This window comes from Protopterus annectens, chromosome 15.part0 (assembly GCF_019279795.1).
Source record: "Protopterus annectens isolate FY-2018-M chromosome 15.part0, PAN1.0, whole genome shotgun sequence".
Classification (NCBI taxonomy): Eukaryota; Metazoa; Chordata; order Ceratodontiformes; family Protopteridae; genus Protopterus; species Protopterus annectens.
Window position 1 is genome coordinate 639,610,814 of NC_056749.1, and position 25,993 is coordinate 639,636,806.

Below are 25,993 nucleotides of genomic sequence, written 5' to 3' on the forward strand. Positions count from 1 at the left end.
CTCCTCTGGTGGAGGACTCCATGATGTCTCCAAAGGAGACATCCTCGGGAGGTGACCTGAGTGAACATTCTTTATCTAAATCAGTGTCTTCTGTCAAGGACTCGGGGGAGTCCAGGTGCTTCCTTTTATACGTGTGCTTACGAGGACCCTCTTCCGTGGGACTCTCTGAAGAGGGCTTGTGAACCATGGGGATTTCCTTCAGGGGAACTGCCTGGGGGTCCTCTAGCATGTGCTGTCCCTGGGACAAGTTGAAAGGAGTCATAACCGAATCCGAGGGAGTCTGGACAGAATCCAAGGAAATAGGCTGGGGTCTCGATCCTAGGGAGAGAACCCTCTCCACCACGTTGAATGCCAATGGGTCCACTATGAGGATGGGAGCCAAGGCTAGGGTAGCTGGAGCTCCGAAGGAATGGCTTGGATCTGACAAAAGCTGCAATAAAAAAGTCGGAGCCAAAGACACCTCCATCCCCTCGTGTCCGACTCCCCGTCCTCGGCCCCAAGAGCTGCTCAGATCTGAGGAACTCAAGGTAATCACCAGAGTCGAGGTTGGAGGAACCATTGGCGCTGAATCCCCAGCTCAGGAGATCTTCTGATCCATAAACCCCGAAACCGCAGGCTGGATCAGGGGAAGGAGAAATAGGATGAATGAAGGGGCAAGGAGGTCCCCCCTCCAGAGGGTGAGGGGTCTGGCAAGACTCCCATCTGGATTTGGGTCCAAATAAATTTCATCATCCTGTCCATATCCATTTCAGAGAGACTCCAAATTGAGCACGAGGAAGTGACTGACTCGAATCTAGCTGGACACTGCGAAGATCTGGATGAAGGCCCTGATTCCAAAGGCTCTGTCGGCTCCGGGGAGAATCTATGGGAGTGGAGCCGAGGAGACAGATCTCAACACCTTGGAAGGCAGGCTAGGGAAGGAATCCTGATCTGGAGACCATTAACGGGGGCCTATCCCACTTCTTCTCTCTATCTCTTTTCTTTTTCCTTTCTCTTCCTTTTGCATCCCCTTCAACAGGTCTAGTGGGAGGATGAGTCCCTGCCTGGGGGGGGGGGGGTTGGGTGGTAGCTGTGTAAGCCGAGGCCAAGGAAGACGAGTCCAGCATGGAAACAGGGAGAAAGTCTTTAGCCACCAGTTTGGTCTTCCTTTCCTTAAAGGCCCTAAGATTAAAGCCGGCACACACACTACACTGAGTAGACAAATGTGGAATGCCTAAGCAAACACACAGAGTGTGACCGTATGCCAGTGAAAGCTTATGGCCACACTCTGTGCATTTCTTAAATGTAGGTTTAGGCTGATCAGCCATTCTACACACACACACAGCCACACCTACTAAACTTCAACACACTAAAACCATGCACATCTATGGGGAAGGATGGGCCTACACCAAACTACTTCACCAACTAAAACTACTAGACTAAACTACTTTTTCCAGCGAACAAGTGTTTGGGGGAGGAAAAGGGAACTAATTAAGACAAACTCTCACTACACACAAGAAAAAATTTTTCCAAAAGGCACTTACTACAAACTTAACACTCAGAGCTATGGAGACCATGATGCTGATGCACGAAGCGGCAAACAAGATCTGGGGGAAGTTAGGAGATGGTGATGGGTTATGGGTAAGGGGAGGAGCTTGGAGCTCACAGCAGATGCTTGAAAAGTTGCTGGCTTGGATCCGATATGGATCTGAATACACACAGGTTGCAGATAAAATGAAGTTAATTACTTCAGGTGGATGGATTAGTCCTGAGGGGAAACCCTGTCCGCATGCAAGATAATGAAAGGTTCCACTGCCACGAGGGCATGCAGTTCAGACACTCTTCTTGCTGAGGTGATGGCTAGAAGTAAGGCTGTTTTCCAGGAAAGGAATTTCAATTCTGCTGTAGCAGCTGGTTCAAAGGGGGGAAGATGAGTTTCTCCAATACAAAGTTAAGGTCCCAAGCTGGAGTGGGATCTCTCCTGGGGGTGGGTCTTAAATTTTTGGCCCCTCTAAGGAATTGTTTTACCAGGGGATGAGAGAAGAGGGGTGGCTTTGTAATATAATGTGCTGAAATGGCAGAGGCATGAATCTTAATTGAAGAGAAAGATAGGCCCTTGTGGAGCTTTTCTGTTAAGTAATCTAGAATATGGGTAAGCTGGGCACTACTGTGCCTCTCTGCTGAGCCTGGTTCCAGGAACAGCATCTTTTCCACATTTTTGAGTAGTATTTTCTAGTACTAGGCCTCCGTGCCTCAAGAATGACATCCAGCACCTGCTTACTGAAGGTTTCTAGGGGTGAGCTCAGGGAATTAGCCGGGGTGCAAGGTTCAGGGATTGAAGCAGAGGATGCAGAACTTGGCCCGCCTGCTGGGACAGCAGGGAGGAGGATCTGAGGCAGGTGCCATGGTTATAGCACTGTCAGACTACGCAAAAGGGGATATCAGTGCCAGTGTGGCCAGTGTGGGGCAATCAGTTATTGCCCTTGGCTTGTCCTGTTTGATCTTTAGTAAAACCTTTGAAAGGAGAGGCAGGGGGAAGGCATACATTGAGTGGCTTTCCCATGTAAAGGACAGGGCATCCACTCTCCAAGCTTGACTGTGGGGAGTTCTGGTGCAGAATTTGTTCAACTTGTAGTTCTGAGGGGAGGCAAACAGATCTACCTCTGGTGTCCCCATTTGTTCCTCAAAAGCTTGAATATTTTGAGTTCCAGTTTCCATTCATTTGGATAAATGAGATTTCTGTTTGAATCGTCTGCCAGTGAATTTAGTTTGCCTGGCAGGAATTGAGCTTGCAGGTTCACTCGGTAGTTCAAGGCTGTGTTCCACAGAGCCATGGTTAGTCTGCAGAGTGGGTAGGAATGGGTTCCCCCTGCTTGTTTATGTACCACATAACTGTGGTGTTGTCTGTCTTTACCAATAGTTGTCCTGGAAGAATAAGGTCTTTGAAGGCTGTCAGAGCATTCTGTACAGCTAACATTTCTTTTTGATTGATATGCAGGTGCATCTGTTTTGGGTTCCATTTGCCCTGAATCAACTGCCCTGCCTTGTGAGCCCCCCATGCATTCTGGTGAGTCTGTTGTTAGGGTTTGGGCGGCAGGGGGTAGAGTGAAAGGGAGTCCCTTGTTGTGGTAGCAGGCTTCTGCCCACCAATGGAACTCTGCCCTTAGACAAGGAATGATAGGAATCACTGTTTCTAGGTCCTGGAAATGTTGACACCAAAGACTTTTTAGGTACCACTGAAGTTTCCTCATATGCAGTCTTGCATATGCAATTAACAAAATGCAAGAGGCCATGAACCCCAGGGCTTGCAGGATTTTCCTTGCAGAGAGCTGGGTTTTAGTGGCCAGTAGGTTATCAAATAAACTTGTTTCTCCGGAGTAAGGAATGCCATCTGGGAAGTTGTGTTCAAGCTTGCTCCCAGGAATACAATATGTTGGCACGGTACTAGGAGTGATTTCTTCTTCTTGTTGGTGTACCCCAGTGAGGTTAGAAGTCTCTTTACAAATGCCAGGTGTTGTAATAACAAGTCCTGACTTTATGCCTGAATCAGGCAATCATCAAAGTATGGGTAAATCTGAATCTTTCTCTGCCTGCAAAATGCAATGGCTGGAGCTAGGCACTTTATGAATACCCTGGGTGCAGTAGATAAGCCAAAGGGAAGTGCAGAGAACTGATAGTGCATGAAGCCTGTCCTGAAACGTACGTATTGTCTGCAGGATTCTCTTATTGGGATGTGCAGGTAAGTGCCTTTTAAGTCTAGGGTTGAAAGCCAGGCATCCTTGGCTAGCACAGGAAGAATCTGTTGAAGAGTTAGCATTTTGAATTTTGGAACCACCAGAAAGGTGTTGAGAATAGACAGATCCAGGACAGGATGCCAGGAGTTTTCTTTTCTGGGAACTAGGAACAGTCCTGAATAAAAACCTTGTCCCCTTTGTTCTGCTGGGACTGGTTGAATAGCACTCATACTGAGGAGAGAGACGACTTGTTTTTGGGCCTCCGCCCACTGATTTGGGGTGGATGTCTGGCCATTCACTTAGGGTTGGCAATGAGTGGAAATGGATTCTGTATCCTAGGGGAAACTATGTTTAAAACCCATTTTTCCTGGGTAATGAGTTCCCAGTTTTTTGCATCTAGGGCGAGCTTTCCTCCTAAGGGAGCAAGTAGTTGAGCAGGGCTTGGAAGAGTTAAGCACAAGTCATTGTGCCATTTTTCCATAGGGGGGGTGGCTTATTACTCCCTCCTTTGGAGGTGGGAGCCCCCCTCCCCCACTGCTTAGATCTGTGCATAGCCCAAAACTGAAGTTTTGGTGGTCTGCTGCTCCTGGGTTTGGACTGAGAAGGCCTGGAAGGGACTGGAAAAGACAACTTCTTTGAAGGCCAATGCCTACTGAATCTAGGTGGCTGCACTTGTAAAAAAATCTTTAACAGTTTGCATAGATTTAGCTTTTTCCTCCATCTTTTTGAGTATGACTTCTGCTTTGTTGCCAAAAAGGCATTCTTGGTTTAAGGGTGCATCTAGTAATTTAGCTTTAACATGATCTGGCAAGTTTTGTTCCTTAAGCCAAGCATGCATTCTAAGTACAGACGCAGTGACAGCAGCCCTGCAAGATGTTTCCAAAGCATCAAAACCACATTGCAAAGTATGTTTACCAACTTGTTCTGCAGAATGCATTAGTTCTTGCAAGTCTTTGTGTTCAGCACAGTCAGGAAACATTATCATTTTCTGTTTTAGTAGTCCCATAATATGCTGCTGATACTTTAACATATGAAACTGGCAATTAAAGCCCTAATGGCCAAAGTAGCAGAAGTGTATACCTTCTTACCCCATCTGTCCAAGGCTCTAGAGTCCCTATCAGAAGGGGTAAGATTTTTGGCAGTAGTAGCCTTAATGCTTTTTCATCCTTGGGAAATGGTCTCTGGATCTGCAGTGAGATTCTTGAAGAGGAATTTGTGAGAGTCAGGCACTCTGTAGTACCTGTCAGGTTTCCTGGGAGCTGGTGGAAAAGTGTCTGGGATAAGTCCGGATTCCAAGAAAACATCATCTATATTCTCCAGAACAGGAGGGACAGCTAGACGCCTGTGTTGACGCAGGAGTAAAAATTCTCTAAGTCGCTTTTTGGACTCAGAATAATCCTGGCTTTTCCAGCAGAAATGTTCCTTAAGGGTATGCAAGGTTTCACCAAAAGAAAAATCTTCTGGAGGAGAAGCAGAGGGAATGGAATCCTCTGCATCAGAATCCTCATAAGTAGATAAGGGTAAAACCTGGTAGCCAGAAGGAACAGAGATGTCAGATTCCTGATCTGAAGAATCAGAAAGAAAATCAGTTCTAGGTCTCTTAGGGGGGAAAGACTGGCTTCCCCTAATTAAGGAAATAAGGTGTTCAGCCATTCTAATAATTTGTTTTTGAGGCATATGGGGCTGAGAATGTGGTTTGGTCGTCTGTTTTCTAGGTGTAGTGCGAGCTTTAGGCCTAAGGAATTCGGTATTTCTAGCTTGAAACAAAGTCAGCGATTTAATATGAAAATCCATAGGCCTGAATACACCCTCAGAAGCCTGTGCCTGCACAGTGGCTCCGGACCCATCCAAGGTAGAGATGTCTGCAGGTTCCATAGTCGAAGCAGCATCTCACGGAATACCGGACTCTGAATGGGTCTCAGTAGAGGCCTGCGAATCTGTAGTAGCGAGTATCAGGGGCTGTGAAAGCACCTCACTGAGTACCGGCGGACTGGCGACTAGCTTAATGGAAGCGTCGTCGGCAGTTTTGGACCTATGCAGTCTGTCCCTGTCTTTATCTTTATGTTTTTTTGGAAGATCGGTAGTCGGATGGCTTAACGGAGCCATTTCGGAATACAGGGATTGAGAATTAAAGTATTTAGCTACAAAAATAGCCTGACGATGAATAGTTCGGGCGTTGAACAAGGCACAAAACCGACAACGAGGAACGTCGTGGTCTGTGCCTAAACAGGTGACGCAGTAAGAATGAAAATCTCTATGAGGTATTTGCTTTCTGCAGGCAAGACAATTGTTAATTTTTTCTGACATCGGTTAGAACAAGAAAAAAGGATCCCCAACGGGGTACTTATCTTTTTGAAGACTTCAGTTCTGAAACTCGAAAATGAAAATTTCAGGAGTCGGCCGACCAGCACTTGCGAACTCTGCTTCTGCTTCGGGCACCGCACGGCAAGAAAGACTAATGTAATGGCGTTGGCTGCATGTTTTATACCCCTGACAACCTGATGTCATGGAAGAAGCAACAGCATCTGATGCAGAAATCTAAAGACTCTGGTATTCAGGCTGGCTGAGGGCTACCTGCAGACAGATAGCCCAAATTTTATGACTGCAACAGTGAAACATGAAGAACATCTTCACATGGATACCTGACCAAAATGTAAGGAACAATGGGGAGGCAATGCAAAGCTGTCAGTACACACTTGAATTTTCTAGCTTCGCTCCTGATAGTGCCAATCAGTCTTGGAAGAGTATAAAAATATATTATGCTCACTAGATTATCACAGAATTAAAAGCATACAATAGCTAAAACAGAAACATTCTGATTACTTTTAATATAGAAAGAGGACAAAAGCGTCGTGTGACATGCTAGATAAACCACAACCAATTTCATTCTATATAAACAGAAATAAATACCACTTATTTAAAAGTTATAAAATATTGCCTGCTGGCACTGACAGGGCTGTGTGTGTGTGTGTGTGTGTGTGTGTGTGTGTGTGTCTACAGCTGGTAGAGAGGAGGTGCATGAGAAAAAACACTTTGCTTGTACACTAGTGGAAGGGATTCTTTCTTTGGGCCTTAAGAAAGGATTTACATACACACAATTAAAGCCAGAATATGAAATCTGGATAACTCTTCTGTGTCAATTAGTCTACTGTTTTGCACAAAGTATATGGCACACTACACAAAAAGAAGTTATGTACTTGCCATAACGTTCCATGTGAGTTATTCATCTCACCTTCATTCTCACTGATGGCTTCGGAGCCGATCCTCGGCTCCGACTCGGCCAGATGCTAAAGCTCCAGGCCTTCAAACAGCTTGTGGCCTACTCCCTATCCCATGATGCAATAGAGCTTCCCTCAGATCTTGTTTGCCCAATCATACTGATAACTAAAGTATATAGGCATTAAAATAAGAATACCGTAGATAAGGACAAAGCATCATTAAGATTTGTTTGAACTTCCCGGCCCTCAAGACTTTAAAGGTAGGGGGTTGGTGGATGGGACACAAGAATGAAAGTGAGATGAACAACTCACAAGGAATGTTATGGTGAGTACATAACTTCTTTATGTGAAGTTGTTCTATCTCGCCTTCATTCTCACTGATGGGCCAGTGTCCCAAGCACCATCTCCTTAGGTGGCTCATGGAAGTATGTTCTTCGGAACCATAGAACCAAAGGAGGCCCTGTCCCTGGAGGTCTTATCCAATTTGTAATGAATGATAAAGGTATGAGGTGAGGACCATGCGGCTGCTGCACAAATGGTTATCTATAGGTAGCCATGCTAGAAAGGCTGAAGATGTGGAAACTACCCTGGCTGAGTGAGCCTTGACTTTATGATTTAGTGTCATGTGTGTAGAGATTTATGTGAAAGAAATACAACCTGACAACCATTTTGACAAAGTGTTTTTTACCACCGGAGTACCCTTCTTTGAATCTGAAAAGGAGACAAAAAGTTGATCTGACTTTCTGAAGTCCTTAGTCCTGTCTAAATAGAATTGAATTTGCCTATGGACATCAGGTTTGTGCAACACGTGTTCCATTTTGTTTGAATATTTGGGAAAAAACACACGTAATTCTATAATCTGGTTGAGATTTGTTTCAGAACAAACCTTAAGTAGGAATGAAGGATTTGTTCTCAGTGTTACTCTGTCGTTATGAAAAATCCAATATGGGGTTTTGATGGACAAGGCATGTAGTTCTGAAATTCTTTGAGCGGAAGTAATAGCTACTAGGAAAATGGTCTTCCATGATAGGTATTTCAAATCACAGGATGATGCAGGTTCAAAGTGGGGGGTAAAATGATCCGTGAGAGTACAAAATTGAGATTCCATGGAGCAGATGGGGTTCTAATAGGTGGTCTCACGTGAATAGTACCCTTAAGGAATGCTTTAGAAAGTCTGTGTGACAAGATGGGAGTCTGTTGATCACCAATATGAAAACTAAAAATTGTTGCCAATTGAACCCTAAGGGTTTCCGCAGCCGCTCCTTTATGAAACAGTTTAGTCAGAAACTTTAGAATGGAAGAAATCGAAGCCATATATGGGTCAACATTATTATTTGACACCAAAATGGAAAATCTTTTCCACTTGCTAAGGTATAGTTTCCTAATAGAAGATTTATGAGAAGAAATTAGGATGTTCTGTGCTGCAGATGATAAATTGTGGAACCTGGCTATTTGTGGAACTGGAGCATCCAAGATGTCAACTTTAGGGTATGAATTCCAGGATGAAGAACCCCTGATGAATGGATCAGAAGATCTGGAACTGGGCCCAGAATCCATGGTTCTTCCAGTAGATAAGGCTGCAGAAAGGGGAACCAAATTTGACGAGGCCACTAAGGGGCTATTAAAATAATGGTCCTTCCCAGAGTGCTGGCTTTCTGTAAGAATTTGGGCATCAGAGGAAATGGGGGAAAGGCATAAAGAATGCCGGGGGCCAACTGTGTACAAGTGCATCCCTTGGGGCATCTCCTGAGTTGGGGATCAGGGCAAAGTAATTGCTGCATTTGGTGTTGGTGGGGGTTGCAGAGAGGTCGCAGCAAGGCTGGCCCCATCTGCGGAATATCCTTTCTACTACTACTTCTTTCAGAGACCACTTGTGAGGAGACAGTATTGCTCTGCTCAACTTGTCCGCTATCATATTGGACTTCCCTGGAATGTGTGTTGCTATCAGAAAGCGCTGGGTGGATTTTGCCCACTGCCGTACTCTTAAGGCCTCTTGACATAAGGGGTATGATCTGGTTCCTCCCTGTTTATGTACCAGACCACTGCCATGTTGCCCATCTGTATTGCAATAGTCCCTAGCGGTATAAAGTTTTGAAAGGACTGCAATGCTAGAAGTACCACTCTCATTGCTAGGACATTAATACGATGATGAGCCTCATGATTCTCCCATGTGCCTTGGGCTGCCCTTCCCTGAAAATGACCCCCCACCCTATTCAGGGAGGCATCCATGGTCACAGTGGCAACTGCGGTTGGTAGAACAAAGGGACATTCTATTGTGACTTGAGGAGAGGTCACCCACCAAAGAAGATCCCTCTTGCATGAATTTGTTGTTATGTGATGAGACATTGGAAGCTCCCGATAAGATCATTGTGTGAAAAGCAGCCATTGCAGTATCTGCATGTGCATTTGGCCTAATGGAATGGCAATGATGGCTGCAGCCATGGTCCCTAGTAATTTGAGCACTATTGAAACTGGGGATCTCTGTTTGGGGATAAGGTGCAGAACTTGTCAAAGGGTCACCACTCTTTCCATTGGAAGTTTTCTGGTCATGGAAACTGTGTTGAGATCTGCTCCTATAAAGACGGTATGTCTGGATGGCTGTAAAGCAGATTTGTCCCAGTTTACAGTAATCCCCAATCGACTGCAAAGATCTAAGGTTGTCTCCCTTGCTTGTACGAGTCGATTCTTGGTGTGGCGGTGAGAAGCCAGTTGTCTAAATATGGCAACACCTGGAATCCTAACCATCTCAGGTGAGCCATGACTACTGCCATGCATTTGGTGAACACTCTGGGGGCTGCAGTGAGACCAAAGGGCAGAGCTCGATACTGAAAGTGACTGGCTCCCAGCTGAAAGCGCAAATGATCCCTGGATGATTTGGCCATCTTTATATCGTAGTACGCATCCTGGAGATCTACTGAGCACATCCAATTGTCTTTTCCTAGAAAAGGAAGTACAGACTGTAGTGTGACCATTTTTTTTTGACAGATTTGTTCAGTCTGCTGAGATCCAAAATTGGTCTCCAGTCCCATTTTCTTTGGAACTAAAAAGAACCTTGAGTAAGTTCCAGATCCTCTCTGATCTGCTGGGACTGGTTGGATGACTCTTTTTTTTCTAGCAACCTTGTAATCTCTATGGTCGCCTGTTCCCTGTGATTAGGTAGAACGTCTGGGATTTTTTTTCACACGGAGTGGAAGGGTAGCAAAGGGAATGGTGTAACCTCTGGATATTATGCTTTGTACCCAACGGTCTTTTGTGACTTTTAGCCAGGTGTCTGGGTACAAAGATAAGCGTCCCCTGACTGCCTCCAGAGACGGACAGACAGGCTTCCTTTCAGGGCTGATCCCTGTCACCCCGATTTTGTGGGTCCCTTTTGCTGTGTGGACGGAGTCTCCCATTATTGCCCCCTCCTCTGCCTCTAGAGGGGGTTTCACCATGTGTCAAAGAAATCTCCTTGGGCTTTGCGGAACCACATTTTCCCACTCTTACGACCTTTAGGATAAAGTCTGGTAGGAGTGGAAAAACGGACTCCTATGGCAGAGAGAGTCCATTTTGCTCATACCTGGTAAGTGTTTCCTTCACTTTCGGTCCAAAAAGTGATGAACCATCAAAGGGGGTGTTCACAAAGGATGACTTGTAGTTCTCTGCACAGGAACATAAGCGCATCTAGGAGTGTCTCCTAAGAGCAATTCCTTTACCCGCTGCCCTAATCGTTCCATCAGCTGCATACAAAATCAGATGCATGGAAGAGTTTATAAGGGAATTTAGGGTAGCAAGCTGGGAGGTTACCTTGTCTGAGACCCCCGCAGCTACCGCACCCTGCAGAGTATTTCCCAACTCCTTAAGGAGATCTCTGTGTAGTCTGGTAAAATGTGTGAGGTAGTTCAGTGACTGAAGAGTAAAGGTTGCTGAACTAAACATGCACTTTCTGTATCGGTCCATGATCCTAGAGTCTCTATTAGGAGGATGAACAGATGTGGAGGTCTCTGATAACTCCTTTTTGGTGGCCGCCACCACGATAGCATCAATAGGTATTTCTTTGGTAAGGAAAGCCTTGTCCTGGGGTGACGTTATAAATTTATTATGCCTCAGAGGGACTGGTTCTATGGTATCCGGGGACTACCACGCCTTTCGAGAGAGAAGGTCCATCAGCTCATCAAAAGGTAGAGTCACCCAAGAGATGGAGGGTTCAGGCCCGAAAGCCTTCAGGAGTACTGACACATCATCAGTAGGGTTAACAGGATTCTAGACACCCCTCTGTTTTAGTATTTCTAAAATATCACCAAAAGAAATATCTACAGAGGGGGACCGTGGAGACCCTTCTGACTCATCTAAGTCAGTATCTGATGTGATGGATTCCTGTGGGGAATCCAGAATCTTCCTCTTGCAAATTCTCTTCCTAGGAACCTCCTCAGTGGGAGCTTCTGGGTAGGTCCTGGAAGATCAGGGCTCACCTGATGCGGGACCTGAGACTCAGAGTCTCTACACGTTTGAGGGATCAGTGAAGCAGAGGCAGACACAGGAACTTGAGGGGAGAAGATTGCTGGTACCAATGTCGTGGGTGCCTGAGGGGACAACACTCTCCTCATTAGCATTGAAAGCCCCACGGCTCCTATCCGAAGAGGCACCTGGATCCATAGAAACAGGCAGTCTCTGCAGCGCCAAAGCCGTGGGCTTCAAGCCTGAGGTAGGTGCCGACCTCACAAGATTGGTATGAATATCCTCTCCAGACCCGACCAGCAAGTATTGGCTCCTAGACTCTAAGGTAGGTACTGAAGAGGTCAGAGTAGTAGGAATCGAAAGTCCCAGGGGTGTCGGCTCCAGCGGTTCCACAATCACTGGTTCTGAATACTCCAGCTCCGAAACTTCGGGTCGAATCGGAGGAGGAACTCAAGAAATGGATTGGGTCTGAGTCAGTTCTGAAGCCCTAAGGGTCAAACCCAACAGAATGTTTGCTAGTGCCTGTGACTGCAAAAGTCTCTGCACCACTCAATCCACATCATTATCTGATGGTCTTGAGGACTGGGAAGCAATAGATGAGGTCTCTGACTGCAAAATTGGAGATTTCAAAGTGGGAGATACCGGCTCCAAAGCTGGGGACCGGCTCTGATTGACAACAATAACCTTCGGTTCTGTAGGCTTAGGAGCTGAGGTGGCAGTCTTGCTAGATTTAGAAGTCAATGAGCCCTTTTTCGGTTCCGACGATGAACTGGAAGGTAAGGTTTTTGAAGACTTAGTGGGTTAGTCCTTTTCCAAGGCTTCTTGAAAGGAAGATTTTAAGAGACCTCTTGCCATTAGTTTACTCTTGCGTTCATGAATAACGCGAGAACTAAAAGAGTGGCAGGTGGCACAGTTTTCTTGAAGGTAAAGCTCACCTAAACAATAAACACAGTTTGTGTGCCCATCTGTGAGACATCTTTTGTCCACATTTCGGACATTTCTTGAAGCCAGATTTAACATTTTCAGACATGGTAAAGCACTCAGAAGTAATAGCCCCAAAGAAGAAACTTTTAGAGCTCTAACAATCAAATATAAATGTATAATACCACAGCACACAGTCTATAGTTACAGCAGCAAAAAAAATAGCCCCAATAAAACAGGGTCTAACTCAAAACTATGAGAACAGTAACTATAGAAAACACACAATGCCTTTTCAAGTACAATTATACAACCCTAACAAAAACACAGGGTTGAATAATATACAAGTTAAACTAACAGTATAAATAGAACTACTACTGCCCTAATAAAAAAACAGGCTTACTAGTTAAAGTTTTTAATTAACTAGTTTCAAGGATATATAAATAGGCCTAGAAATAAACAGCCTATAAAATAAAGAAAAAATCACTTGAAACTAAATATAGCTATTAAGAATAACACGTTTCAATTTTAAATCGAGTTGCTGGCTACTGAGACTTGTCTGCATATATCAACTGGAATCAAGCTGATTTAAGCATATTTTCTGCACTTATTTAAGATTTGAGTGACTAAATATTGTGTGTCTTGGATTCAGTAAATATTGTGTCTGAATCTCTGCAGTTAGCCATCTGAGCTCACTGAAAGTTGCTAGACTGCTTGAAATTCCTTTGTTAGTGTTAATTAGCTTGGGGGTTTCTGCTAGCAATAAAATCTGTGTTGGTTACATTTCTAGTAATCATTTTAAATCAAGTTGCTGGCTACTGAGACTTGTCTGCATATATCAACTGGACACAAGCTGATTTAAGTATATTTTCTGCACTTATTTAAGATTTGAGTGAGTAAATATTGTGCGTCTTGGATTCAGTAAATATTGTGTCTCTGAATCTCTGCAGTTAGTCCCCCCCCCCCCTGTTTCTTGTTGTGGTGTTAATCTTGGTGGCTTTGGAATTGCCCACCCCTGCTGTAAATCTCTTTTTGCACACTCCTCCTGGACCCATCTCATTCGCTCACTCAACTGAGTACAGTGAGATCATATTTTGATTTTGGATACTCTTACCAGTCCCATTCTCCTCTGTGGTGTACAGAGAGAGCACTTGGGAAGGGCATTCCCCTATAGTATCTTAATCTGCTCTGTTTCCTCCATCTCAAAAAAAAAAAAAAAAAAATGTGCACTTCATCTGCCTTACTGTATTTGTGTTTCTTCCTACTTTATTACCTTATTTTGCTTTTGCCTCTTTTAAAAGTACTCAATTAAATGTATTCTGCTGCCTTTATTACTGCTTGCTAGTAGCCTGATAAAATTGTAACTGTTATTCTAAGGCCCTTGGTTTAAGCACTTGGGCTTCAAACCAGTTGTTTTACATTAAGAAGATTTGTGGTCTGCACTGTTGTGGCAGGACAGGTAGCGTACATCCAAGTTGGGAACTGCTGATTGAAGGCTCAGTGTCTGTTATTCTAAAAGTGTATTAGTTCTAGGTTAAGGACTTGGGTTTCAGGCCAGTTATTTTACATTAAGAAGGTTTGTGGTCTGCACTCTTGTGGGAGGAGAGGCTAGATTCTGCCCTTCTGAGCTGGGAATTTCTGGTTAAAGGCTTATTGCACATGCTTACTTGAACTGTTACTTTCTGAAATCGGTACGCCTTATTTGCTGTAGCACAGACTACATTCAGGCCGGCTGGATCTAGCTTTGTTTGTATGAATTGTGCACTGACCCAGGCCGTCGTTTTTGGAGAAGGTTTCTCTGTACCCTAGTGGCAGGACTGTGCAGTTAGAACTTGTCTGATTGAAGACTGCTGGAACAGGGCTCAGTTTTAAGCTTTTTAACTGGTTAATTGGGTAAAGTGTTGTTTTGATTGTATCTGCACTATTTTCTGGAAAAAAATATATATATAATAAATATATATATATATATATATATATATATATATATATATATCTACCTTAGTATATCGGCAGATCTAAAAAGAGCGAAACACGAAAGCGACGAACAAAAGATCGCAGTCAAGTCATCACACCCTTCCAAGAAGATAGAGTGCACAAACAACCACGATACGCATACACACACCACATCATACCAATAAACAAAACAAATCCTATCCAAAACCCACACACACACACTTGTTTCTCGCCTTTCTGAATTAGTATAGTCCAGTTTTCATGCTATTGCTGAATCCAGGGTTGTGTTACAAGTTTCTGTGTTGCCATACCTTACTTGGATAGAAGGAAGTTTCTCTGTTCACCTGTGAGAGAGGGGTGCTTTGAGCAGGCTGTCCCTGGAGGAGTGGTTTCAGCCCAGAAGTTACTGGTTTGTTGGCCTTTTTGGACTAATTTTGATTGTATCTGCTCTATTTTCTGAAAAAAAAAATTATATACTTGTTTCCCACCTTTCTGAACTAGTATAGTCCAGTTTTCAGATTATTGCTGAATCCAGGGCTGTGTTACAAGTTTCTGTGTTGCCATTACCTTACTTGGATAGAAGGAAGTTTCTCTGTCCACCTGTGAGAAGGGAGCTTTGTGCAGCCTGTCTGTCCATGGAGGAGTGGTTTCAGCCCAGAAGTTAGTAGTTTGTTGGCCATTTTGGGCTGATTTCTATCTCTTTCACTTCCCTGCTATAAAAACCTCATTTGCACAGTTTTTACACTTGTATTCTGCTCAGCAAGTGTCTTCCAGGTGTTCTGCAGAGTCTACAGCAGCAGAGAGACAAAAGAGTGACTTTGGAGTGATTATCACTTTTCTGCTTTTCTTGCTGTCTTAACTAATTCCGCCTAAAGCGCCAGTTTTTTTTTTAGCGAATCTGTGATTTAAAAAGTTTGTTATTGTATACAACTCTGCACAGGCGCCAGTTTTTTTTTTTAGCGAATCTGTGATTTAAAAAGTTTGTTATTGTATACAACTCTGCACAGCTCCTCGTGGTATCCTGCAGAGTGATACAGGCAACAGAGAGTCCCAAGAGAGACTTTTCCAGATTTAAGTATTTTTTCTCTGTTTTTTTTTTGCTCGGACTGCCTTTTCCTGCCTAAAAAGCAAACTTCTAACTGATCTGTGCTTCAAAAAGTTTAAATTGCATTTGCCTTCTGCTTTTTACAGTTTTTGCACTTGTTTTATATCAATTTAAGTTGTTTTTGTACTGTATAACTGTTGTAGGCTACACACTAAAGTGCGCTAGCCTGTTTATAGCATTTACAGTGTTTTCTGTGTTTTTTTCTGCTGTTTCTTGAAAAAAACAAAACAAAAAAATTATTCTCTTTTCCCACCTTTGCTGAACTAGATTAGTCCAAATTTCAGTTTCCTGTGTTGTCCATATCCTTACTTGGATAGGAGGAAGCTTCTCTGTTCACCAGTGAGAGTGGGGAGCTTTGAACAGCCTATCTGTCCCTGGAGGAGTGGTCTTAGCCATGAAACTAGTAGCTTATTGGCCGCTCTGGATCAATTCCTATCTCTTTCAGTTTCCCTGCTTTAAAACCCACATTTGTGCCAGTATACAACTCCGTACAGCTCCTTGTGGTGTCCTGCAGAGTGATACAGGCAAGAGAGACCCAAGAGAGACTTTTCCAGATTTAAGTATTTTTTCTCTGTTTTTTTGCTCTGACTGCCTTTTCCTGCCTAAAAAGTGAATTTCTAACTGATCTGTGCTTCAAAAAGTTTAAATTGCATTTGCCTTCTGCTTTTTACAGTTTTTGCACTTGTTTTATATCAATTTAAGTTGTTTTTGTATTGTATAACTGTTGTAGGCTACACACTAAAGTGTACTAGCCTGTTTATAGCATTTACAGTGTTTTCTGTGTGTTTTTCTGCTGTTTCTTGAAAAAAACAAAACAAAACAAAAAAAAAATATTCTCTTTTCCTGCCTTTGCTGAACTAGATTAGTCCAGATTTCAGGTTTTGCTGAATTCCGGACTGTGGTATAGTTTCCTGTGTTGCCCATATCCTTACTTGGATAGAAGGAAGCTTCTCTGTTCACCAATGAAAGTGGGGAGCTTTGAGCAACCTATCTGTCCCTGGAGGCGTGGTCTCAGCCCTGAAACTAGTAGCTTATTGGCCGCTCTGGGTCAATTCCTATCTCTTTCAGTTTCCTTGCTTTAGAGCCCGCATTTGTGTCATTTTGCACGATTTTGCGCATAGCACAGCATCGGGCAGCGCCGCTTAAATGGGTTTAAACTATTCCCGGCTCCACAGAGTCTGCTCTTCACTTTTCCCTTAGAACTGCTCTAAATCTCAAAGTAAGCACTCTATTTTCATTCTAAAGCCCTGCAGTTGCTTGTATAAGTAATCTTATAAGTAAGCACTACTAAACTAAAGCACTACACCCTCTTATACTCCCTTTAAGTACTTGACTCCCTATTGGTCCTTTCTGATCAGTCATAAAGTAGTTCCTTATACTATTCTGGCATGACCAAAAGCCAGTTTCGGGTTTACTCTCCAGTCCAGCTGGTGAATCTGGGAATCTTGAGGCAATGTTACAACTGCCTTATGTACACAGACCACCCTCTCCTCCTCCTCCCAACAAGCTCAAATATATGTGACAGATGCAACTAAATAGCTAAACTGGAGGCTGAGAGCTCTCTCAACCCAATACTGGCTCAGCCAGTCAGGAGGAGAAGGTAACCACACACACCACAAATTCAGTCTCACACAGACCTATCGCAACAGAAAACCAAACACATAAACACACAAAAACATACTCGGAGGCTCTAAATAAAAATCTGCCCAAGCAGCAGAGACCTCCAAAGCAGATATCCAAGCAACCGCTACCCCACAACAAAAGCCACGTATCACATAGTTCACAAAGTCAGTTTGCCACACAGTCACAGCCCTTAAGGCTAAACAACACACCTAATACACTTGTAACAGGTGACTCTATTGTCAGACACACCTGATGTCCCACTCACCAGGCTGAACAAGGAGAAGGTCACTGTAAGCTGCTTGTCAGGTGCCAGGATCCGCCACATAACACAAGCACTCAGGTCACTACAAAGCAATTACAAATATGACTCAGTCATTGTCCATGCTGGTGTGAATGACCTGAGACGTACCTCCCTGGTCTACATGAAGAGAGACAGAGAAGCTCTCTGATCATGTAGCCCAGGCCGGTATGACCCTGACTTTGAGTAGCATCTTACCCTCACCAAGAATGATGCCACAGTATAAAGACAAAATGATCAATTTTAACAATTTGGTTAAAGTATTGGTGTCATTCAAAGGGGATCCAGTGTCTGTCAGCCTGGGATGACATGTTCGACAAGCCACATTGCTTCGCTAGGGACGGCTTGCACCTGTCACCCCTGGGCTTTCGAATACTGGCTAAGGCTCTTGCCATCCCCATAGTACCTTTTTTAGGCAAGGCTCAAAAGACAAACCCACCACCATAGACAACACAAAGAAAAAGAAACTAAGGGTAGTGCTGCTCAACGCCAGAAGTCTAAACCTCAAGATGCACGCACTCGAGGCTCTCCTCAGTATGGAGAATATCGATATCTGTGCAGTAACAGAAACCTGGTTTCAAGGCTCCCGAGAGCACCCCAGCACTACCAGGTTATACCTCATACCATGCTTTTCAGCCCCAAAATGCAGACCGAACCACAAACGGAGGGGGAGTATCCATATTCATCAAAGATACCCACACCTCCAGGTTAGTGGCACTGCATGAAGCATCGGAGACCATCCATGTGCAACTAACAGTGGGCAAAACTGCCTTTCAGTTTGTAGCCTGCTACAGACCACCCTCCCAAACTCAGGAACCCCACTCGGCTTTCCTGAGAACACTGGAGAATATGAAGGTCTCTCCAAACACCATTATATTGGGTGACTTCAACTACCCAAACATAGACTGGGAGCACTACTCAAGCCCCAACACCCTCGCCCAACGGTTCCTAGAATTTATAAACTCAAATGCTATGGAACAACTGGTCACCACTCCCACAAGAGGGGAAAACATATTGGACCTGATCATCACCAACATGGGGACTCTATGTTCCATATCAGAGGTATACCCCTCATTGGTAAGATCTGACCATAAATTAATCTCACTGGACATCCATATCCCATCCCCACCTCCAGCCAAGGACACCATGGTGAAGAACTTCTCAAAAGCAAACTTCACACTTCTCAAAACCGAGGTGGAATCCTTCAAAGCCCCCAGACCAGTGGAAAATATGGCCCAAACCGCAGAATCCTTTACAAACGCTTTCTATGGACACCTACAGGAATGCATGGATCGTGCTATCCCAAATAGAACCAAGACTCATTCCTCCAAAGGCAGGAGACCTGTCTGGAGGACCCCAGCCATAAATAAGCTATACAACAGAAGGAGGAAGCTACTACATGATAGAGCAAAATCCCAAAAAGGGAAGGCATCTCTGATGAGTACTAGCAAGAAACTACGATCCCTCATAAAATCATCTAAGGCCAGCTTCGAAAGAATAATTGCACAAGATGCTAAAGATAATCACAAGGCCTTCTTTAGTTATGTCAGGAACCTGGGTGGCAACTCCCAGATATGCTCTGAGTTAGTTCAAAATGACAAAAAATACACTGAACCAACAGACATTGCCAACATCCTGGCAGACAGGTTCAGTGTAAACTCCCCCCCCTCCCCCCCAAAAGAGCAAATGTATATCCCAACAGAGTGTAGCCTCCCTGATATCACAGCTGCACAGGTGAGAGCTGCCCTCTCCAAAGCAAAAAACACAGCATCAATGGGACCGGACAGTGTCCCGGGCTGCGTCTTACACAAACTCCAAGAAAAACTGAACCCTCATATAAAGTCACTGTTCAATCTCAGCCTTACTACAGGATATGTACCCAAGGAATGGCGTACAGCAACAGTGGTCCCACTCCACAAAGGTGGTGCCACAACGGACCCCGGAAACTATCGCCCTATAAGCCTGACTAGCCTGGCCTGCAAAGCTATGGAGTGTATCTTCATGAAACTCATAAAGACATTGGGAACCTCCAAACACTGGCTCCTACCCAATTCGGCTTTGTTAAAGGCAGATCTTGCCTCTTGAACCTGGTCAACTTCTTTGAAACAGTCACCAAGGCCATAGATGAAGGGAAGGTAGTCCACACAGCCTACCTGGATCTCGCAAAAGCCTTCGACATAATACCCCACTCAGGCATCATAAATAAGCTCACCAGCTTAAATATCAACCCCTATGTCACAAGATGGGTTGCAAACTGGCTCAGGGATAGAACCCACATGGTCAGAATTGCAGGTGCCATGTCAGACTCTAAATCAGTTACAAGTGGCATCCCACAAGGCTCAGTCCTGGGACCTCTCTTTTTCAGTATATATTTCTCTGAGGTACAGGCTAACATGGGAGTACAATGGCTGACCATGTTCGCAGATGACTGCAAACTGGGTGCCATAATCGACTCGCCGACTGACACAAGCATCCTCCAAAAGGGTCTCACAGAGACGGATAACTGGTGCCAGAGCCATGGCCTAAAGCTAAATGCCAAAAGGTGCATAGTCATCCCCTTTGGGAAAAACAAAGTGCCCACAAATTACCACATAGGTGGTAATCCATTAAGTACGGAAGAAGTAATTAGGGATTTGGGGACCCAAGTAGATAGCAATCTCTCCTTTGACAATCACATTGCCAAAGGGGTTAGAAAGACCTTCTATATAGCCCACCTTATCACAAAAGGGTTTACATCTAGATCAAGAGAGGTCATTGTGCCCCTCTACTCATCACTCATCAGGCCCATAATTGAATACAATGCCCCATTTGGGATGTACCTTATCCGACACCTGCAGCAACTGGAAAGACCCCAAAAGTACCTCACTAAGAGGATCAAGGGACTCGAACAGATGCCCTACGCAGTTAGGCTAAAGAAACTCCAGCTCTACTCTGTTGCTTACCGCCTACTCAGAGGAGATTTGTGCCTGACGTATAAAGCCATGTCCAACCCAGAATTAATGGACATGCTCCACCTCAGGAAATCCAAATCCCTTAGTGCTACACGCTCCAGGGACTTAAACCTCAGCACAGAAATAAATAGGACATGCTGGAGGGACAGATTCATATCCCAGAGGCTCCCCTCACTCTGGAACAAAATCCCAATCCATGTTAGGCAGATTCCCTCAATAACCTCTTCAAGAGAAATCTTGACGAGTGGATGGGAGATCGTAGGTTTACCCCTGATATCTCTTCTGTGTCCCTACTAGACAGAGGCACAGTAAACTAACCTCAAAAGGGCTATCTTCTGTGACCTACTATACAGAGGCACAGTCAACTAATCTAAAAGGGTGGCGAAAGCCAAACACACTCTGGCTAGGCTTATAAATGCCCTAGGGCAGATAGCCTAGTATCAACCTATGAACCTATGAAGTACCTAAGTCTCACCTAATAACTAACACAAAGAAAATTTTTACAGAGAAAAATTTCAAAAATCTTTTCACAATACTGACCAGAGCTGTTCAACGAACCCCCGATCTATTGCAGTGGCAAACTAAATCTGAGGGAAGCTCTACTGCATCATAGGGAAGCTCTACTGCATCATGGGACAGGGAGTAGGCCCACGAGCTGTTTGAAGACCTCGAGCTTTAGCATCTGGCTGAGTCGAAGCAGAGGATCAACTCTGAACCCATCAGTGAGAATGAAGGCGAGATAGAACAACTTCACATCTAAATTTTTCACTTTGTATTTTAATGCAGCTGATCTTCCTACCACAGGACCACTCTACTGTCACAATATTGTGCTGCAGTTTGATACTTCAACCTACTTTTACTATTCAGGCCTGGTCTTTCCATTCAGGCACTGACTTGTGTCTAAATTAATGTGCAACCATTTCAGAAGCCAGATTATGAAGTTTACCAGGGGGTGAATCAATTCACAGTTTCCACATATTGGGAAATTCATGTAGCTGTTTGTGTTCCAAAGCTAGCAAAGTCAATAGTAAAGTACCAACCATGTATTAAACTTAAAGACCTTGTTACCAAGTATCTGCTACAGTTTCCAAACTAGTAGCTTTTGCTCAGGTTTTTTTCTAGAAAAATGGAAAGGGCCTAATGGTCAACCTCCTGGTTACAAAGTACCTTAGGCAAGTGCCTATTTCAACTATCATTAAGGCTGCCTCTACCAATATATTAATATATAATCTCCACTAGCTAACACAGCCTACTTCAGCTTAGGGGACAATGCTCTCCATTAAAAAATGCCTAGCTTTGATGCTTTCCACATATGAAAAGTTCACATATTATGGATTATTAAAAACTGAGTTATCTGAATTAGGTTACTAAAAATCCCTAACCACTGCTCCAGGAAGATAATGAAGCAAAATAAAATGTACATACTACAACCATTTGTAGATGGAAGGAAACAAATTAATGGAAAGTCTATCAAATCACAGGTTCATGCCTACCCTGTGGTTGGGCCCGGAGTACAATTTATTTTCTGAATGTGTATATACTTTTACTGTAACTGCCTTAATACAAAACATCTACTTACATTTGCTTTTATTTTTATTTCAGCATTTGAATAATTGAAGAAAACTGAATTTCATACAGAGTTTTTTGTGACATCTTTTATTTATGCACTGTGCATACTGGAATCTATCTGAACCTTCAGTAACACTTCAAACTCCAAAATGTTACTTCATAAGGATACAGAATATTATGTACAAAAATTTTCAGAAACAATGTTTTGTAACAATATTTTTTAACATTTCTTAATTAACAATACTTAAGTCAAATTTGTAAACACAAGTCATTTTTACATTAAAGCAAAAATGAGAGAATTACATTAGTTTTAGTACAGAGTTTGAACTCAAAATACAGACTGGTGCCCATGAACAAGGAATGCTAGAAAAACTCACAGTTATTTCCATGTGCGCACACACGTGTGTTTGTGTGTGTGAGACTTTCTATGAAAATTTGTGCACATACAAGAAAAAACACATGAATATGAAAATAAGGAAAAAGTGGCCAAATTAAATTAAAAATTCACAGGTATATCACAAACCTAACTTGCATGTTTAAGAGAAAATGGTACTTTGCCTTACTAGCTGTTAATCTTTGTACATTTGAACATACTGATCATAAATAACCTGTCTGAAGTGAACTACGTAAATGGAATTTTGGTATACATTAAGCAAAGATAATATGGCCTTATTCAGCTGGATTTAAGTTAGAGTGAGTTTTCTTTACAATTTTCACAAACATCACAAACACTGTGCAAGTCTGCAATAGAACATGGAGTCAGAAAATGCACAATAATGTGCAAATACCACAGTATCCTTTCATGAGCTGTCTTCCTTAAGACAGATGTAGAAGACAAATTGAAAATATGACTTCAATTAGTCTATGTAGCTTTCTTCTCAGGCCTATTCTACAAACTTATTCCTTTAGACTTCAGTCACCATTACTTTTCCAAAGTTCATTTTAAAAATATCTTGCAACACTTGCTTTCTACATTACATTCTGAATGTCCTAACACAACATATTTAAGTAACAGCAGTTTCTCTTGGTCTGGCAATCATGAGCAATGCTTCAAAGTTAGTTCTTCTTCTTGTTAATAAAAACTTTAATTGCACCAGTGAAATCTGCAGATAAAAGCACTTCTGTGTGATCAGTCTTTAGGGCACCTTTAAAAGAAAGGAAAATTATTTTAGTACTCCAGAAAATAAAACAAGACAAGCAATTTATCTGGGACTCTTTTTTTCTGTTTAACAATAATAATAAATCATCAGCAGCAGTAAACACTTCCGGGCTGGTATTCATTATGAGCAGAGGCACACATTACAACACTATATTTCTGCAGTTTTACTACTGTTCTGTAAGCTAGTGGTATTAACACACTTGCATCTTTGTCTCCTTCACTATTTTATAAAAAAAATGTAAAAAAAAAAAAAACTACTTCTGCCTCATCAATTACCAATTTCATGCATTTACTGACTGATGTTCATCATGTTTAGACTTGTTTATATATAAAAAATCTCTCTCAAAGCTTTCTGAACACATCATCATCCACTTAAAAGGCAACTTACATTCTACACTCAACTGACATCATAATGTCTTATAGCATGGAACTATTTTGTTTTGAGGATCCTAAGACTTCTACAGCTGGCTCATACAGTAGTAATGCAAAGCCTAAAATGCCAGTTAGTTTTGCAATGCAAATTTAGTAGACACAAACTGACAGCACTGACTGGAGGGTTTCCTGGTTGCCAACCATAATCATCCACTCTAATGTAATGTAACCCTTTTAAAAGATGAAAATATATATTAAAGCTCAAAATGTATTCAGGTAATTATCAATAACCTGCTCAAATCAATACAGGTAAAGGATAGTCTTGGGAAGTTCTCCACAGTACTTCTATTTTTTTAATAAATATACAAAAAAAAAGAAGTTATGTACTCACCATAACGTTCCATCTGAGTGGGTAACTTCATTTGTCTGCAACCTGTGGGTATCGGATCCGTCCTCGGATCCGAGACGGCAGCTTTACCTAGCTAAAGATCCGAGCTCCTAGCTCCTCCCCCTACCCATAATCCCCTGCTACACACCCCCCATCCTCAGATCGAGTTTGCCTATAGATACTCCACAAGACCCTCGAAAGAGGCCAGTAACTTACTGCCTAACAAAATGGACAATCCTCTCCTTGGTTAAGAAGCACGAAACTGGTTAGGGGGAATGGAAGGGGGGTTGGTTGCAGACAAATGAAGTTACCCACTCAGATGGAACGTTATGATGAGTACATAACTTCTTTATCTGAAGTGGTTAACTTCATTTGGTCTGCAACCTGTGGGACAGAGTCACCAGCTACCTAGAAACCTTGGGCGGCCCTCAAAGAAAAATATTCCACAGCACCGCGGAGCCAAAGGAAGCCCTACTCCTGGAAATCATATCCAATTTATAATGGGAAATGAATGTATGAGAGGAGTACCAAGTAGCTGCTGAACATATGTCGTCTATAGGGACTCTAGACCAGAACGCTGCAGAGGTAGCTATGGATTGGGTTGAATGAGCATGGATTCCCACAGGTACCGGTTTGTTGGAAGCTAAACAGGCTTGAATGATGCATTGTGAAATCCAGTTGGCTAATGTCACTTTGGTAACAGGCTTACCCAAAGAAGACTTGGCAAAGGACACAAACAATTGATCAGATTTACGGTTAGTCGCTGTCCTATGCAAATAAAAATGCAGTTGTCTATGCACATCCAATTTGTGTAGTGTGTATTCCCCTTTGTTCTGGAAATTGGGAAAAAACACTGGCAGATTAATAGACTGATTAATATTCGACTCAGAGGCTACTTTAGGGAGGAAGGAAGGATTAGTCCTGAGAGAAACTCTGTCCTTATGAAATATTAGATAAGGGGGCTTCATACAGAGGGCTTGAAGCTCAGACACTCTCCTGGCCGAAGTAACTGCAACCAGGAAGGCTGTTTTCCAAGATAAATATTTCAACTGAGCCGACGCGGCCGGTTCGAAAGGAGGGCCCGTCAAAGCCTGTAGGACCAGTGTTAAGTCCCACGGTGGGACCGCAGACTTAACTGGCAGTTTTAACAGAAAAGCGCCTTTTAAAAAGGTTTTGCAAATCCTGGTGGAAGCCAGAGATCCTACATCATCCCCCACATGAAAATGAGAGATGGCTGCCAACTGTACTTTAACTGTAGATGCACTGGCTCCCTGATGAAAGATATGGGACAGAAATTCAAGAATCGTCAGGATAGGGACAGTAAAAGGGTCCAAGCCTCTGTCTTTGGCCCAAATGGAAAAACGTTTCCATTTACTACCATAGATTTTTCTGGTAGAAGGTTTGTGTGCTGCTACCAGAATGGCTTTCAATGGTGACGAGATACCGGGAGTCCTTGCTATCAGCAGAACTGGATCAACCAAGTCGTGAGCTTGAGGTTGCCCAGGTTTGGGGGTTGTAATCCCGCAGGATGAGAAATTAGATCCGGAATGGGATCTAAGATCCAAGGAGGAACTACACTGTGAGACCACAGGTAAGGGAACCAGATCTTGTGAGGCCAGAATGGGGCTATGAGGATTAGCTTGCTCCCCAACCGATGGGCTTTCTGCAGGAACTTCGTCATGAGCGGAAGCGGGGGATAAGCATAAAGGAGACTGGGGGGCCAAGCATGAACCAGAGTGTATCTGGGGCTCTCCCCTATCAGGGGAATTAGAGTGAAATATTCGCTGCACTTCTTGTTTGACGGAGAAGCAAAAAGATCGCAGCAATGCAGACCCCATTTGAGGAAGATCTGTTTCGCTACTAACGGGTTTAGAGACCACTCGTATGGTGTGAGGATCAAACAACTTAGCTTGTCCGCTAGGATGTTGGTCCAGCCCGGAATGTGTGTAGCTACCAGAAAGCGGTTGGTGGAGATTGCCCATTCCCAAACTCTCATGGCCTCTCGGAAAAGGGGATAAGATCTGGTTCCTCCCTGTTTGTTGATGTATCAGACTACAGCCATGTTGTCTGACTGAATTGCAATAGTTCTCGGAGGAAGAAGGTCTTGTAGGGCTTGCAACGCCAAAAGCACCGCCCTCATCTCCAGGACATTGATATGCAGAATGGTCTCTGAGGAAGCCCCCGTGCCTTGGACGGTTTTGCTCATAGAATGCCCCCCCACCCGAGGCGAGAAGCGTCCGTGGTCAACGTGGCTTGGGGCTGAGGCATGATGAACGGTCTCCCCTCTCG

General features: G+C 43.5%; 1 protein-coding gene across 1 annotated transcript in view; it reads right to left on the minus strand.

Moving 5' to 3' along the window:
* Positions 1 to 21,844: 21,844 nt before the first annotated feature.
* The window catches only part of WDR44 (WD repeat domain 44), a 1,972,396-nt gene continuing 1,968,247 nt past the window's right edge, over positions 21,845 to 25,993 (minus strand). The window contains 1 exon segment of the mRNA XM_044057470.1: positions 21,845 to 22,930. Within this exon segment, the coding sequence (XP_043913405.1) occupies positions 22,842 to 22,930 (89 nt within the window). The 3' untranslated portion in view covers positions 21,845 to 22,841.